The 18,853-nt window shown below is 40.0% G+C and overlaps 1 protein-coding gene across 1 annotated transcript in view; it reads right to left on the bottom strand.

The window, feature by feature from the left end:
• Positions 1 to 18,853, bottom strand: part of LOC125377966 (ragulator complex protein LAMTOR3-B-like) — a 77,093-nt gene that overhangs the window by 7,296 nt on the left and 50,944 nt on the right. The window contains exon 5 of the mRNA XM_048392154.1: positions 75 to 138. Within this exon, the coding sequence (XP_048248111.1) occupies positions 75 to 138 (64 nt within the window). The remainder of the gene's footprint in view (positions 1 to 74; positions 139 to 18,853) is intronic.

Raw genomic sequence — 18,853 nt, 5'->3', positions numbered from 1 at the left:
CAGAACTACTCATAAACCTATCTCTGTGCAATGCAATTACAATCCAACTGACCAAGAATGATCTGCCCTATTACCTGTATTGGCATCTGATCTGGCTATCATGGACACCAAGAGGGGCTGTTTATTGAGCTGGACCACCTGAAACACACAACACAGTATGTCAAACAATTCATCAATTCACAAAGTGCTTGTTGAGAAAATTTGAAGATGGGGGTCACAGTGGGAAGGTCAAGGTCAAAATTCAATGATATGGAAAAAACACGTAATTAATCTTAAGGACCACCTAAAATTCCTAATTTCTCTTTATTTTCTGTAAATATCTGACAATATATGGTTATAGGTTTTTTAAAAAATGGTTGCTATAGCAAAGCAAAATTATTTGACTTTCAGTCAGATTTTGCAAAGAGGATGTTTACAGGCGTGATACCAGCAAAACCACTGACAATAGCTACAGAACATGCACACCACTGCACATAGGCTCAATTTTACCTGTAGCCCAAATGAACTAAAAAAAAGTAGCTTCCAGGTGTGGGTGGGCAAGACTTTTTATAGATCTTATTTTGATTTTTGTGTGTGATTACATTTCATTTTCTAGAGTCCTGTTACAGATAGGAGCTTCTGCCCAGGAAAGCCTTACGCTCCTTGGAATGAACATGGAGAGGTGAGATACACGAAACTATACTTTCCAGAACACTCAATCTCACACAGACACTCTCACCTGTACATGTATACAAAGCATAAATAAAGTCTACATTGAAATATGGTATACAGGAGAAATCAGAGACTTTTTATATACCTTGTAGTCTGTTTCCTTTACCCTAGAAAATAAACTACGGAGTCCAACTCAACTCTAGAATGATTTGGCAAGTCTAGATTGCCCCAGCTCTAAGATTGTTCTGGGCTTGTCCATATGGATTTTTTTTCATTTTGTAGATATATATTTATATAGATAAGATAAATTAATTTCTGGACTAAATGTCAGTCTATATACCTTGCTCCACAGAGTTTTGTGTGAAATATCCTTGGTGCAAGGTTGAAAAAAATATATAAAAAATTATATCAATTTTTAATTTTAAAAAAATGATGTCATGTGTGCAGTAAAGCATCATATAACTATTTCAACCTATTGTCATGCAATAGCGTCTATATTATGCACATTTTGCTTGTGATGAACACTTAAATTTGCAAACAGGGAATAAACACATACTTTTTAGATTTCATATTTGTCCTTGATGCTCATGACATCAATCTCTGGATTGTCTGGTACAGACTCAATAAATTACAGACCGCTGTAGGGCATTAAATTACAAACAAACTAAAACATTTTTTTCCCACTTATCATCAGTAAACCAAAGAAGAAAAGTGTCATGCCTAGCCAACGCCACACAATAAAAAAGTCCTCCCTTCAACCACGTGCTGCAGCCAACCAACACTTTATCATCCAAAATAGAATAAACTGCTTGATGAAACAATACACACATGCTACAATGTTCCTCCTGTTTATATGTCATCCATTCAACATCCAAAACTGAAACACCGAAAGACTGTACTCCCATTCCCATTTTCAATGAAGATGGCCACTGAATAAACGTCAGGTATTTTCACTGATAACAAACAGGGCAAAATGCTTCTTTTCTTAGCTCCTTCTTATCAACCAGCTCCCTAAATTTAAGGCCATATTAAGCACTGCCTCTATTTCTAGATTGGAGTCTGGGACCATGTTTATGGAGGATTCCCAAGTCCGACATTTGTCATGATGCCCAGACAGTATTACGCTTAAAACATAGACAGGCCAATCCTTGCGATGATCATATTTGTCTATCTGCTTTAATGTTTTGAGAAAAATGTTCTTTTCAATTAATGAGGCAGACTATGATATTTGTACCAACGATATTCTTCATCACGATATCCTTAACCTGATTAGTTCCAAACCCATTCTGAACTCATATAAAGAGATTGTTTAACTCTCAAAGTAGAATGATAATCACGAAAAAACAACAAATTATCTTCAAGAGGACAGTTGCACCAATTAAAGGCATCGTTAGGGTTTAAAATGTTTAAAGATTAACATTACTTTTAATGTGCAGCAGCTTGTCACAGATTATGATTTTTTTGGAAAGAGAGATACAAATATACATATAAAAAATATGATTTCTTAGGAAAGCACATACTGAACTCGAAGGAATTAGATATTTTCTGCAAAATAATTTTGGTTTTGAGACTGTTTTCTTATGAGATAAGCAAAAGAATTTTGAATTTGTATAAACAGAACTGTACATATAAATTGACTGAAAAATGTAATCTTGATGATAAGAAATATTTGGCTTTCAAGATTAATCAATCCTCAAGCTGTTAAGTGAAACAGAAAATCACACTGCAAATTGTCTTACACCTTCCAACTGCTGCACTTAACTGCAAGGTACTGGGGTCAGTGAGGGAACCATCATTTCTTACTCTGGGTGGAGGAAACCATCAGTTCCTACTCTGGGTGGAGGAAACCATCAGTTCCTACTCTGGGTGGAGGAAACCATCAGTTCCTACTCTGGCTGGAAGAAACCATCAGTTCCTACTCTGGCTGGAGGAAACCATCAGTTCCTACTCTGGCTGGAGAAAACCATCAGTTCCTACTCTGGTTGGAGGAAACCATCATTTCTTACTCTGGGTGGAGGAAACCATCAGTTCCTACTCTGGCTGGAGGAAACCATCAGTTCCTACTCTGGCTGGAGAAAACCATCAGTTCCTACTCTGGTTGGAGGAAACCATCATTTCTTACTCTGGGTGGAGCAAACCATCAGTTCCTACTCTGGGTGGAGGAAACCATCAGTTCCTACTTTAGGTGGAGGAAACTATCAGTTCCTGTCTGGGTGGAGGAAACCATCATTTCTTACTCTGGGTGGAGAAAAACCATCAGTTCCTACTCTGGGTGGAGGAAACCATCAGTTCCTACTCTGGGTGGAGGAAACCATCAGTTCCTGTCTGGGTGGAGGAAACCATCAGTTCCTACTCTGGGTGAAGGAAACCATCAGTTCATACTCTTGGTGGAGGAAACCATCAGTTCCTACTCTGGGTGGAGGAAACCATCAGCTCCTACTCTGGGTTGAGGGAACCATCAGTTCCTGCTCTGGGTGGAGAAAACCATCAGTTCCTATTATGGGCGGAGCAATCCATCAGTTCCTACTCAGGGTGGAGGAAACCATCGGTTCCTACTCTGGGTGGAGGAAACCATCGGTTCCTACTCTAGGTGGAGGAAACAATCATTTCCTACTCTGGGTGGAGAAAAACCATCAGTTCCTACTCTGGGTGGAGCAAACCATCAGCTCCTACTCTTGGTGGAGGGAACCATCAGTTCCTGCTCTGGGTGGAGGAAACCATCAGTTCCTATTATGGGCGGAGCAAACCATCAGTTCCTACTCAGGGTGGAGCAAACCATCGGTTCCTACTCAGGGTGGAGGAAACCATCAGTTCCTACTCTGGGTGGAGCAAACCATCAGTTCCTACTCTGGGTGGAGCAAACCATCGGTTCCTACTCTGAGTGGAGGAAACCATCGGTTCCTACTCTGGGTGGAGGAAACCATCGGTTCCTACTCTGGGTGGAGAAAACCATCAGTTCCTACTCTGGTTGGAGGAAACCATCATTTCTTACTCTGGGTGGAGCAAACCATCAGTTCCTACTCTGGGTGGAGGAAACCATCAGTTCCTACTTTAGGTGGAGGAAACTATCAGTTCCTGTCTGGGTGGAGGAAACCATCATATCTTACTCTGGGTGGAGAAAAACCATCAGTTCCTACTCTGGGTGGAGGAAACCATCAGTTCCTACTCTGGGTGGAGGAAACCATCAGTTCCTGTCTGGGTGGAGGAAACCATCAGTTCCTACTCTGGGTGAAGGAAACCATCAGTTCATACTCTTGGTGGAGGAAACCATCAGTTCCTACTCTGGGTGGAGGAAACCATCAGCTCCTACTCTGGGTTGAGGGAACCATCAGTTCCTGCTCTGGGTGGAGAAAACCATCAGTTCCTATTATGGGCGGAGCAATCCATCAGTTCCTACTCAGGGTGGAGGAAACCATCGGTTCCTACTCTGGGTGGAGGAAACCATCGGTTCCTACTCTAGGTGGAGGAAACAATCATTTCCTACTCTGGGTGGAGAAAAACCATCAGTTCCTACTCTGGGTGGAGCAAACCATCAGCTCCTACTCTTGGTGGAGGGAACCATCAGTTCCTGCTCTGGGTGGAGGAAACCATCAGTTCCTATTATGGGCGGAGCAAACCATCAGTTCCTACTCAGGGTGGAGCAAACCATCGGTTCCTACTCAGGGTGGAGGAAACCATCAGTTCCTACTCTGGGTGGAGCAAACCATCGGTTCCTACTCTGAGTGGAGGAAACCATCGGTTCCTACTCTGGGTGGAGGAAACCATCGGTTCCTACTCTGGGTGGAGGAAACCATCGGTTCCTACTCTGGGTGGAGGAAACCATCGGTTCCTACTCTGGGTGGAGCAAACCATCGGTTCCTACTCAGGGTGGAGGAAACCATTGGTTCCTACTCAGGGTGGAGGAAACCATCGGTTCCTACTCTGGCTGGAGCAAACCATCGGTTCCTACTCTGGGTGGAGCAAACCATCGGTTCCTACTCAGGGTGGAGGAAACCATCAGTTCCTACTCTGGGTGGAGGAAACCATCAGTTCCTACTCTGGGTGGAGGAAACCATCAGTTCCTACTCTGGGTGGAGGAAACCATCAGTTCCTGTCTGGGTGGAGAAAACCATCAGTTCCTATTATGGGCGGAGCAATCCATCAGTTCCTACTCAGGGTGGAGGAAACCATTGGTTCCTACTCTGGGTGGAGGAAACCATCGGTTCCTACTCTAGGTGGAGGAAACAATCATTTCCTACTCTGGGTGGAGAAAAACCATCAGTTCCTACTCTGGGTGGGGCAAACCATCAGTTCCTACTCTGGGTGGAGGGAACCATCAGTTCCTGCTCAGGGTGGAGGAAACCATCGGTTCCTACTCTGGCTGGAGCAAACCATCAGTTCCTACTCTGGGTGGAGCAAACCATCGGTTCCTACTCAGGGTGGAGGAAACCATCAGTTCCTACTCTGGGTGGAGGAAACCATCAGTTCCTACTCTGGGTGGAGCAAACCATCAGTTCCTACTCTGGCTGGAGGAAACTATCAGTTCCTACTCTGGATGGAGGAAACCATCAGTTCCTACTCTGGCTGGAGGAAACCATCAGTTCCTACTCTGGCTGGAGGAAACCATCAGTTCCTACTCTGGGTGGAGCAAACCATCAGTTCCTACTCTGGATGGAGAAAACCATCAGTTCCTACTCTGGGTGGAGAAAAACCATCAGTTCCTACTCTGGGTGGAGGAAACCATCAGTTCCTACTCTGGGTGGAGCAAACCATCGGTTCCTACTCTGGCTGGAGCAAACCATCAGTTCCTACTCTGGCTGGAGCAAACCATCGGTTCCTACTCAGGGTGGAGGAAACCATCAGTTCCTACTCTGGGTGGAGGAAACCATCAGTTCCTACTCAGGGTGGAGGAAACCATCGGTTCCTACTCAGGGTGGAGAAAACCATCGGTTCCTACTCTGCATACTGCTACCAACACTTAGGTTATATAATCACAGGTGACTTCTCTATTGTTGACTATAACAACCCTCGTCAGTTATTGCAATATGGACCAACTATTGTGACCAGACACGTACCAATTGGGATCACAACTTTAACATCATTATGGATGCTGTCAAAGCATTTGCTAATAAATGGGCCAAAAGAGAAGAGGAACCTGTTGAATGTCTTTAAGAGTGGGTAAGTCAGTGCGTGATGTTGTCATTGGTAGAATGCACAAATTGAAAAAGAGTAAACAGAATTAGAATAAACCCATCTGTCCCAGCCAAACTGTCATCCAAAGTTTGGCTGCCCTATATGAAAAGTTTGTACTTGTCCCCACTAACAAGGCCTTAAATATCATAACCATTAAATGTAAGCATCACGACATTAATTGTTTGATCCAAGATATAAGTCACATATCATACAATGCCTATATAAGGCTAGTGTGTTAACTGAGGAAGAAATCTGCCCAAAACCATGCATCAGTACCATCAACTTATGGATTGACTGTAAAACCTGGAGACATGTCCATTCGCTTCTGTACTGGATTCCAAAGCTCCTAAAAAATCAGTACAAAGAGAGATGTATTGCAGGGTCCAGCAAATGTACCACAAAATCCCTGTCTCAAAGATTAACCTTAATCTTAATACAGTCAAGGAAGGACCTTCTTTATATTCACACAAAGTATTTGAGACAATTGTAATTAATACTTTGGGGATTCTCAAACATTCAAAGGATTTTCTTTCCTTCTTACAATCTCAAAAAAGAACCAATTTCAATTCTGTCAAAACATCAGATTTTTCAACTTTATACACCACTATCCCACATCACAAACTCAAGGAAAAACCTCATTCATTGAACTATGGGGCTTTTGTTACAAAACTTGGTAGCCATAGATATAGTTACATATCTACTTTCATGCCAATGCCAATTTGTCAAAATGAAAGCAAATACCATCTGAAGTTTACTGAGAAAACAATATGTGAAATGCTGGACTTCCTCATTGATAACATCTACGTAAAATTTTGGGTAAGACATTTCGGCAAGAAGTAGGCATGCCCATGGACACAAATTGTGCTCCCCTTCTTGCTGATCTGTTTCTGTATGCATAAGGGTGGTCGGGTAGCCTAGTGGTTAAAGTGTTAGCTTGTCACGCCAAAGACCCGGGTTCGATTCCCGACATGGGTACAATGTGTGAAGCCCATTTCTGGTGTCCCTCAATGTGGTATTGTTGGAATATTGCTAATTCGAACCTGGGTCTTCGGCGTGACGAGCGAACGCTTTAACCGCTAGGCTACCCGAGCGTCCCTGAACTAGGAGTTTCATATTTTGATCTATGCATAAAGAGTCAGAGTGACAAAACACTTTCAACAAGACTGTATGATAAGAGGGATGACTTCAACTTTCCAATAGTAAACTTTTCCTTCATGTCAAGCAATATTCCTGCAGCTCCAGCCCTTGGTGTCTACATTTGACAACTTTTGAGGTACACTCAAGAATGCTTGTTCTACCAAGATTTCAACCAAGCATCATACAAATTTTCCTCAAAAGTCAGTGTTTGATCAAGGTTACAACATTCAAGGCCTCAGTAAAGCTTTAAAAGAATTCATGGTAGACATGTGGAGGACATTTTCAAATTTTGACAAATGACTGACAAGAATGATGTCCAATGCAATTCCCTATTTTGACTTGTACCATATGTTCCGATGTTTTTTCAGGCGAGCAATTGACTTGCCTTTGCATGTGTTTGTGATGGATGCAACTGGTGGGTCAGGATATGCTCACCTTTTAGCGAACACCTGGTATCATGAATATTTGATAATGATTCATAAACACATGCTCATGATATAGTCAGAATCGTACAATCAACTCTGCTTTTGGCATAGATTTCTTATAAATATGGAAAGGTTTTTTTTATGACCTATCTATTGTAATATCATTATGAGGCCCCATCTGCCTAAATTAACATCACTATGCATGGTACAGCATAAATATTTTAAGAAAAACAACAACATTTTAGTGAATGTGCTTCTAAAAATTCACAATAGGAAAAACATTTCATGTACTGTAACTGTTTTCCATCCGTATATCACTCAGTGAAGATGAAGATAAGACTGCATCAAAAGATGAGTGCATTTGGTGAGCATTTCCACTGGTGGTGAGCTTCATTCCTTGCTGAATCTAGACCAGGGCCTGTTCCACAAAGTCATCATGGCGATACAACTGTTGTAAGCCTATGTTAAAGTATTAGAATTACGAATATCATAGCGCTTTGACCTCTGTGTGTAACAGACCCTGTTGATTCTCAAATCAGAATTAAACAAATTCCCAATTTATGTTATATATGTGTCATATATATTGATGACTTTAGAGGAGACTTGTCTTTCACTGAGAAATAGAAGAGAGTGGCTTTACAGGGGCACGAATATCTGGCTTCTTCTGGGAGGCAATATTTGTTTTACGCATTTTTGAACACTGATTGGTTACCCGTGATCTGTGAAGATTTTGACAACGGGCGCATGTTATTTAATTTCTTCAGCCTAAACAAACAGACAAAAAGAACGGAGGAAGCTCATCGGATGTTGTTATTTGGAAATACCCCCAATGGTTTTCTGGTATAACTCTATACTTGTATATTTGTCATCATTCACTTGATGCTCAGTTAATGAATTTATTACAGGTATAATTAGTGGTAGCACCGCTCAGATTACCTGATAAAGGTTCCCATTCGGCATTTCTTGTGTTTAGGGTAATTATTCACTCTAAATCCAGGTTTGAAGTGAGGTGAAATGTGTTTATGTAATATGCACTTGGCAGCCCAGGAAGAGATGAATGATGAGTTGATTTGCTTGTTTGTAAATAAACAGATCAATCCTAGCCATCAAAGGATCAACAGAAAATATGTTGACTGATTAACCACTGATGTCTTGCACAGTGGATATGTCAAAAGTGAATGTTTACTTGTGTAGGTTTACTTAAGCAAAGGGAATACACTCGTGTCCCGTGCGTGAAGTGCCGATGTAAAAACAACAAACTTTGGTCAAAGGGTTAACCAGGGTTAACCGATAAAACATTGATTGATTGCTCCTTGTTATCTAACTCCATGGATTTTTTTAAGAACCTCGCACATAATGAAAATAGTTGTCACATGGGCTTTCTCAGCTGACCTTTCAGACTTGACACCTATGTGAAACAACTGAAACAAACTAAGTGATCAGTTGAGAACGAACACAGGTTATAATATCCCCAAACAATATTTTAAAATATTTGATTGTTACAGAGATACGTGAAACCTAATAACTTTCTTTGTACAGCTGCAGACGTGTGGGATATTGTTCCTTTGTGTGGATATTCACGGATACATTCCTCGAACAAGGAAGCAGCCTAAAATTATACATTTAACTTTGGTAGGTTGTAATGATGATATTTGCATTTTGTCTTCATTCATTTGTTGTAGCATTGAACAGAATCATTTTTGTCCCTCTATGTCTTGGTTGCAAAGTTCTTTGATGCACGATAGATGTTGTTTTCACAAGTCTTTTCCTTTGTAAGCATGTAAATGTTACAGTTAATGTGATTCACTCAGGCAACTATAGAATGTCATTTTACAAATTGACTGAAAAATCTGCCCATTTATTTAACAGATAGACCAAAAATTATTAAGACGGTCAAAAACATCAAAATAGATTGATTATGCTAGGATTAGAAGGCAAACAATATACAACATGTACAAATGTACTTTTAATCCTAAAATTTTCAGTCACATGGTGAGGATATTAAACATAAAAATGTTTGGAATTTGTTATAATAATACAGATGGACATATTTTTCAGTCAATTTGTAAAATAACTGAACTTTTGGTGTTTAATAAATTTCTGAAGTGAAACTTTTGCACATTTTGACTATAAACATGATAAATATTCAATGCTCAGGTGAAATATTAGTGAAACATTAAATAATAGTGTAAACGAAAATCGCAAAATTACCATGCAAGTGACTTATCAAAACTTCCGTCACCATTACCAATGCTACCTCAAAGATACCTACATTTACTTATTATTTCCAAAACTGTATTTCATTTTGTTGATCATTGTGACCATACGCCCTTATACTATCAAAAAAAGTGACAAATGCACTTACGAATTGCGCAGCACTGGTTGCGAACTAGTCTAGATTTCTACTATATCATCCTGGTACTCACAGTGAAAAAACAATAACAAAGCCAACAAGCAGTCCCGGGGAATTGCTTTAAATCAGTGCCCCTTTAATAACTTAGTCTCACATTATTGCATTGTTATAAGAACCAAACAACTATTTGTTCCCACATTGCCCACAAAGGCAATTTAGTTTGGAATCCTAGATAAAACCCTGTTATGCCAATTCTCAAGTAGACATTGACACAGACATAGCTAGGATATTTTCATTTGATTCTAAAGCCAGATCTATTTCAAATGCTTCATTGGAATGATATCTCTAGTAGTCAGGTGAATCTGACACAAATAGATGTCACATCCTCTAATTGAGGAGGCAGCAGGCATCACATTGATTCAGGGAAAGGCTGTGATCAGTATTAATTCTTCTGAAAAGCATCCTTGTAATAATTATAGTTTCTTTTCTTTTTCCTATCATGGAGAGACATAACCAATGCAATTTTGCAAAAAACTGATTGTTTTGTTTGTTTGTTGTTTAACGCCGCATTCAGCAATATTCCAGCTATATGATGTGGCTCTGTATATAATCGAGTCTGGACCAGACAATCCAGTGATTGACATCATGAGCATCTATCCACACAATTGGGATCGATGACATGAATCAACAAAGTCAGCGAGCCAGACCACCCAATCCTGTCAGTCACCTTTTACGACAAGAATAGTCGCCTTTACGGCAAGCATTGGTTGCTGAAAACCCATTCTACCCCAGATCTTTACGGGTCGCCCATAACTGAAATGAACTGAATATTTTTAGTATAGGGCCTTAATAATCCCACCAAGACTAAGCAGAAGAACCGTCAAATATGAAACTATTAAAGTATAGAGTATACTAAATATTAAATTATCATTCCCACCCTCCTTATATCATTTCATTGTCAAGCGACCACCTCTGTGGTCTAGTGGTAGAGCGTTCACCCGGAGAGCAGAAGGTCTTGGGTACGATCCCCGGCTGCGTCATACAAAAGACGTTAAAAGATAGTACTTGTTGTTACCCTGTCTGGCGCTCGACACTAAGGGGCTAAAGAATCAGCTCGGAGTCAGTATGCTGTGTCTGAGTGGGGTATTCATGTAAAACTGCGGTATGGTATCTCAGTGGGCTAGCACTTTAAATCCGCATCAGTCCGGACCAGCACAAGCAGCCACACACATACACGTGCATGCACGTCTCTGTATATGTGCAATAATCTTGGATACGACGATAAACCCCATTTCACTTCACCTCATTATCACGCAATGGTGAACTAAACTTTTCGAAGGAACACTGTGATCGTTGAGATCACTTATAAATAGAAAAATAAGGAAGCACTTCTCTTTTTTACATGTTTGTCTCATCTATAGTGACCTTTTTACTTAAAAATATCATCTTCGTCAGGTCACTCAGTGACTTAAAACATGTTATTTGACAAGTAAAAGAGTTATTTGAAAAGACAAGTATCTTCTGTGTATATCCACAAATATGTGCTTACAATCAACATTGTTGATATGCTCTGAGGCTGTTAAGAAGTGTTCGCTATGTACTTCCATACCAACACAATGAAAAGTGTACCCTTTACGAACCAAAACTTGACATGCATCCAGCATGCACTTTGTATGTATACTACTCACAAGAAGTTAAGGACCCCCTGATTCTTTCATATTACTGTAGTTAATCTGTCATGGCAGGAAAGATAAACTAAAGTAATATGAAAGAATAGGGTGGTTCTTAACTTCTTTTGAGTAATATATCAACAAGAACTGAACAAGGACAATCTTGAAGAATAATCTCAATGAAACTTACCACAGCGAAAACTAATGTTTTGACAAATAAAATCTTATTGAGAAAAAGGTATGTATTATTTTTAAGTTTACAATTCGACAAACTTGAGCTCATAGACACAATCATAAAATAAAATGATACGAGTTAAGGTATATTTTTATTTGAGGAATTGCTCGATCTTTGAGGAAGATAAATCTACACAAATGTAATTCAAAGCAACTGTTAACCTTTTGAACAATAAGTAAACAAAAGCATGTATGCAATGTACATAGTGAGTGAGTGAATATGGTTTTACGCCGCTTTTAGCAATATTCCAGCAATATCACGGCAGGGGACACCAGAAATGGGCTGCACACATTGTACCCATGTCGGGAATCGAACCCGGGTCTTCAGAGTGACGAGCGAACGCTTTAACCACTAGGCTACCCGACCGCCCCTGCAATGTACATAGCCTTTAGCAACTGCAAACCCCTCAGATTACAATGCCTGCCCCAAACAAACATATAAAACAGCCAATGCTTTTGACAGAATTAGTCTTTCGCTGTCATTTTTTCATTGAGAAATACAGACGCACACATGCACACATAATCTTAACGGCTCACCACGCCCCTATGATTAATAACCAGCCCTGAATGCCAAATAAAATTATACAAAAACATGTTGAGCGACAGAAATTTTATTGATTTTTTATATTGGTTTGTCAAGAAAAAAACAACTTACAGCCTGAAAAGATGTGTGGCCTAGGTATGCAGTGCACAACTTTCTACTTCTGGCTAGCCTTGAACATCAACCCAGCAAGTGATGGAAGGAATTCTATAAGGATGTTGGTGTTATTTTCCTTGCCAACAATCAGAGGGGGAAATAGATAGCTCTCATGTACATCAAGTACATTCTTCAGCCATTTGCAAAAGTACTCTAGAGAAATGTTTACCAAGACAGTGTAAAGCTAGATGGAGGGGAAAGGTGGCATGCAACAAAGGGAAATAACTCTCACCGACGTATGCTGCAACAACAATAGGATGTTTTGTCAGTCGTGTCTGTCTCTTTGTTGATATTAAAATTTCATTTTACCCTGTACAGTTGTTTATATTTCCTGACAATTCATAAGCTAAGGGTGTGTAGCCTTGTGGTTAAAGCATTCGCTTGTCAGGCTGAAGGGTTTGATTCCCCAAATGGGAGACCCGTAAAGATCCCAGGGTAGAATAGGTCTTCAGCAACCCATGCTTGCCGTAAAAGGTGACTATGCTTGCTGTAAAAGGCGGAAAACGGGATCGGGTGGTCAGCCTCGCTGACTTGGTTGATGCATGTCATCGATCCCAATTACGTGGATCGATGCTTATGATATTAATCACTGGATTGTCTGGTCCAGATTCGATTATTTACAGACCGCCGTCATATAGCTGGCATATTGCTGAGTGCGGCATTAAACAACAACAAACCAACCCAAATGGGAAAAAAGTGTGAAGCCATTTCTTGGTGTTACCCGTCATAATAGGAGCTACTCACTCATAAGCTACAACAGTGAGTAAGTGAGTTTGGAATAACACTGCTTTGAACAATATTTCAGTTATATCACAGCATGTCAGCTTGGTGTAGGAGAAAACCCGAAGTTATGTAGGTCATAGATTTGTTTGTTTGTGGTTTAACACCGCACTCAGCAACATTCTAGCTGTATGACGGCAATCTGTAAATAATCAAGTCTGGATCAAACAATCCAGTGATTGACATCATGAGTATGGATCCACGCAATTGGGATACGATGATATGTATCAACTAATCCAGTGAGGCTGACCACCTGATCCCGTTAGTCGCCTCTTAAATAATTACGACAAGTATAGGCAGTCGCCTTTTTCGCCAAGCATGGGTAGCTGAAGACCTATTCTAACCCGGATCTTCACAGTTCAGGTCATAGATATAACCACTTTCGTGAAAAAAACAGGGTATGGATATGGTGCTGACATTTAACCTGGAAACATACCCAGTGAGAATCTTTGATTCGAACCACATCTAATGCACAGCAAATTGCAGTCACTTAAACGATTGTGCACAGTTGACCCCAAATAAGCTACAACTATCAACCAAAGGAAGAGAATTTATGGATGTCAACTTCTTTATTATGAGGAACACAATGTTTCAGAGTATATGCTTACTTCTTCATCAGGTGAAATGATCTTTTCATCATTAGAAGTTATGACTTATTATAAGTAGACAATCTTTGCAGTCACTTAAACGATTGTGCACCGTTGACCCCAAATAAGCTACAACTATCAACCAAAGGAAGAGAATTTATGGATGTCAACTTCTTTATTATGAGGAACACAATGATTCAGAGTATATGCTTACTTCTTCATCAGGTGAAATGATCTTTTCATCATTAGAAGTTATGACTTATTATAAGTAGACAATCTTTGAGGACTCTGGCAGAATATGAGTATGTGACATAATAAGCGCCCAGGGCGCTCTCAATATTAGAAATGGGGGGCTCATATTAGAATATTATTTTGGTGAAAAACAACAGAGTTGAAAGATCGTACATTTCGTGGTTTATGCTGACAGCCTGAAATGTTCATATACAACAGATATATTTTTCCAGAATTTAATTTCCCATAATTAAGGGTGCATATAACATACATATTTTACAAGAATAAATATGTCTTGTGTACATTGATCAATCGGAAGGGGTGCTAATTGGGATTGTTCACTAGCCAATATATTAGCAAATATTGCCATTGGCGCTTATTAGAGCGGGGCGCTTATTACGTTGACTACGATACCTCTTGTTTAGTGTAGATGGGTAATGAGGATTGGGTGGCCATTGTTACATAACGATCATTGCTCACTCTATCAACCCTTGGGCCTGTTGCAAACATAGGAAGTAAACAGGCTGAAATGTTTGTTTGTTTGCTGTTCATCATCACACTCAGCCATATTACAGCTATGTGACGGCCATTGAGTCTGGACCAGTTAACCCAGTGATTGACACCATGAGCTCTGAGACAGAATAACATGTGATGAACCTAGTCACCAAGCTTGACCACCTAATCCAGTTAGGCTGCTGGGGACCTATGCTCTTACCAGGAATCTCCAGGCTAAAATGACATCGCTGGAAAATTGTCACTTTAACATGAAATAACATACACTAACTCAGGAACTTTATTTCCCAAATGATGTAATAAGCAGATTCTCTACTCGTACAGAGAATTAAGCCATAAAATTGAGTATGAAATGAGAAAATAATGGTCATTCTTAAAACATCAACCAACACAATTTGGTTACAAAATGACCCCCACACAAAGACAGCCCATCGGTAAGCAGTGTCTAACCCACTGGCAGAGATCACTCCCCTATGTTCAGCATGGAACCCCTATCTCCAATAAGCTGATAAATCTGTAATGCCATAAATCACACCAAAATTATGAACCACAACGTTCTGGAGACTTAATCTGTAGGCCAAAATCCCTGGCATTACAGTAAATATTACTGTCAAGTTTCTGGGTGCCCGTCTCTAGTTCCTGTGGGCACACCTCGCCCTGCTGCTTTCATCTCACAGACTCTCTCCCTGTGGTGCCGGAGCTGGGAAGATAGGCCCTGCATCAGTGGTGGGGTCGTATATATCTGACACATTGCTTGTCTGCTGCATTATCTGGTATAGACAGGAGTTAACCAAACTCGTCCAGAATTTGTTTGCCACTAGTGTTGAAATAATATTCAAATATTTGGGAGAATTGACAAGCTATGGGATAGATTTTGGATCAGTACAAGGTCACAAACTTCAAATGGAACAGAGAGTTTCCAGAGTCTCCATGTCTATCCTCTAACCTCTACAAGGGACTGACCACTGACAATGCAAGGGTCCTGCGTGGTGGTGATGTGTATGTGTTGGGTAGGGTAGGAGGGGGAAGGACGAGGAGTAGTGGTTGATGAATGAGGTGGTGGCAATTGGTGGTCATGGGAGGTAGTGGTTGTAGGTGGTGGGATGTTGCTGTTGTTGATGTTGGTAGTGGTTGGTGGTGGTGGGATGTTGCTGTTGTTGTTGTTGGTGGTGGTTGTTGTTGACGGTTGTGGTTGTTGTTGTTGGTGGTGATTGTTGTTGGTAGTGACTGGGGAAGGGGATCTGGTATTTTCACATTTTTACTTGGAGATGGAAGGAGGAGGTTTCTTAATCACAACTAATTTTTCCAAGACATCCAACATGTCCAGTGAACAGTTTTTATTCTGGAAAAAATGTTATTTGCAAAAATAATATATAATTATCAAACGGTCAGTCGGTAAGTGATTCTATCAAGATACAGGCTGGGAAATATTTGTCGAAATAAAGAGAAAATGCAACCAATTGTCAAGATTTCAATCACATCTATGCATAAAGACCTGGCAAATGCTGCATCAAGTCAGGTGAGCTTTCTATTCAGCCAATCAGCATCAAGGCTCCTAACACAGTGAACAAAGCCTTCAGAGCCGACTGATATCTGTATCTTGTAATAAACTTTAATGAGCAGTTTTGAAGCTGCACTTTCACACTTTTGTGGATATTCTACACACACTGTTGTCAACTTAAATATATATGCCATTTTGCATGCATGCACAATACTCTCAAACAAGTGACTTTCATAGGCAAAGTGATTCAAGGTTACAAAGATTAGGCAAAATCAAAAAGATTTCCTACCAATCAGGCTGAAGCACACACACCTCTTCTGTTTATTTTCTTGGTTTACAAATGGTGCACGAAAGATGCATATAGATCTATATATGTCTTTGGGTCACATAAAAATACTGACAGGTTATGGTGGCATATACTTTGTTCTACAGGATTCCAAAAAACATTACTGACTGAACACACAAGTAACCAATCTGGCAGAAACAAGTAATATTTGCATATGTTAATACCTAGGTACCCTGTGCCTCAACCTGATAAACTATGGTATCTAACACTGGCAAGTACTTAACTGTATATATACCTAGGTACCCTGTGCCTCTACTTGATACACTATGGTATCTCACACTGGCAAGTACTTGACTGTATATCTTGATACCCAGGGTCCCTGTGCCTCAACCTGATAAACTATGGTATCTAACACTGGCAAGTACTTGACTGTATATCTTGATACCTAGGTACCCTGTGCCTCTACTTGATAAACTATGGTATCTCACACTGGCAAGTACTTGACTGTATATCTTGATACCTAGGTACCCTGTGCTTCTACATGATAAACTTTGGTATCTAACACTGGCAAGTACTTGACTGTATCTCTTGATATCTAGGTACCCTGTGCTTCTACATGATAAACTATGGTATCTAACACTGGCAAGTATTTGTCTGTATAACGTGATACCTAGGTACCCTGTGCCTCTACTTGATAAACTATGGTATCTAACACTGGCAAGTATTTGACTGTATATCTTGATACCTAAGTATCCTGTGCTTCTACTTGATAAACTATGGTATCTAACACTGGCAAGTATTTGTCTGTATAGCATGAAACCTAGGTACCCTGTGCCTCTACTTGATAAACTATGGTATCTAACACTGGCAAGTATTTGTCTGTATAGCATGAAACCTAGGTACCCTGTGCCTCTACTTGATAAACTATGGTATCTCACACTTGCAAGTATTTGTCTGTATAGCATGAAACCTATGTGCCCTGTGCCTCTACTTGATAAACTATGGTATCTAACACTGGCAAGTATTTGACTGTATATCTTAATACCTAAGTATCCTGTGCTTCTATTTGATAAACTATGGTATCTAACACTGGCAAGTATTTGTCTGTATAGCATGAAACCTAGGTACCCTGTGCCTCTACTTGATAAACTATGGTATCTCACACTGGCAAGTACTTGACTGTATAACATGAAACCTATGTACCCTGTGCCTCTACTTGATAAACTATGGTATCTAACACTGGCAAGTACTTGACTGTATAACATGATACCTATGTGCCCTGTGCCTCTACTTGATAAACTATGGTATCTAACACTGGCAAGTATTTGTCTGTATAACATGATACCTAGGTACCCTGTGCCTCTACTTGATAAACTATGGTATCTCACACTGGCAAGTATTTGTCTGTATAGCATGAAACCTAGGTACCCTGTGCCTCTACTTGATAAACTATGGTATCTAACACTGGCAAGTACTTGACTGTATATCTTGATACCTATGTACCCTGTGCTTCTACGTGATAAACTATGGTATCTATCACTGGCAAGTATTTGACTGTATAGCATGAAACCTATGTACCCTGTGCCTCTACTTGATAAACTATGGTATCTAACACTGGCAAGTATTTGTCTGTATAGCATGAAACCTATGTACCCTGTGCCTCTACTTGATAAACTATGGTATCTAACACTGGCAAGTATTTGTCTGTATAGCATGAAACCTATGTACCCTGTGCCTCTACTTGATAAACTATGGTATCTAACACTGGCAAGTATTTGTCTGTATAGCATGAAACCTATGTACCCTGTGCCTCTACTTGATAAACTATGGTATCTAACACTGGCAAGTACTTGACTGTATAGCATGAAACCTAGGTACCCTGTGCCTCTACTTGATAAACTATGGTATCTAACACTGGCAAGTATTTGTCTGTATAGCATGAAACCTAGGTACCCTGTGCCTCTACTTGATAAACTATGGTATCTAACACTGGCAAGTACTTGACTGTATATCTTGATACCTATGTACCCTGTGCTTCTACGTGATAAACTATGGTATCTATCACTGGCAAGTATTTGACTGTATAGCTTTCCTCGCTGTGGGTTCCCCTCCAAACTGATCCCAGAGGAACATGCTGTTTACATACGTCCTAGATCAGAACCTGGCACTGTGCTTTGATCCAGTAAACATTCACACTCCATGATTATGTAATTTGCTTCAATTTCACCATGAAACCAAAACATATCTGAATGATATATACAATTACTCAAACATTTTGGATTTGTTAGACATATACATTTGGAACCTATTATAACTTTGCACTTTCTCAATAAACATAATGTCTTCAGCACTACTGAGTTATGTTATAAATATTTTTGTAGATAAATCTTTTCTGGTCAATTTCATACCATCCAGGTCTAGCTAAGTTAAGTAGATACAAAATGCAAAGCGTTAGCAGCCCTCTCAGTAGCATCAAGCAGTGTTAAAAAAATATATATATCAACCCCATTTCAACTCCGAAAAAGCTATCAAGAAATCGACACAAATTTAAAATCTCAATTCCCAGGAGCAAGCTGAAGATAAGTCCCCAGATCAGTCCACGATACATTTCCTGAA

Source organism: Haliotis rufescens, unplaced genomic scaffold (genome assembly GCF_023055435.1).
Source record: "Haliotis rufescens isolate VD_foot unplaced genomic scaffold, xgHalRufe1.0.p SCAF_11, whole genome shotgun sequence".
NCBI lineage: Eukaryota > Metazoa > Mollusca > Gastropoda > Lepetellida > Haliotidae > Haliotis > Haliotis rufescens.
Note: the sequence above shows the minus strand (reverse complement) of the source record. Positions and strands in the feature narration are given on the sequence as shown.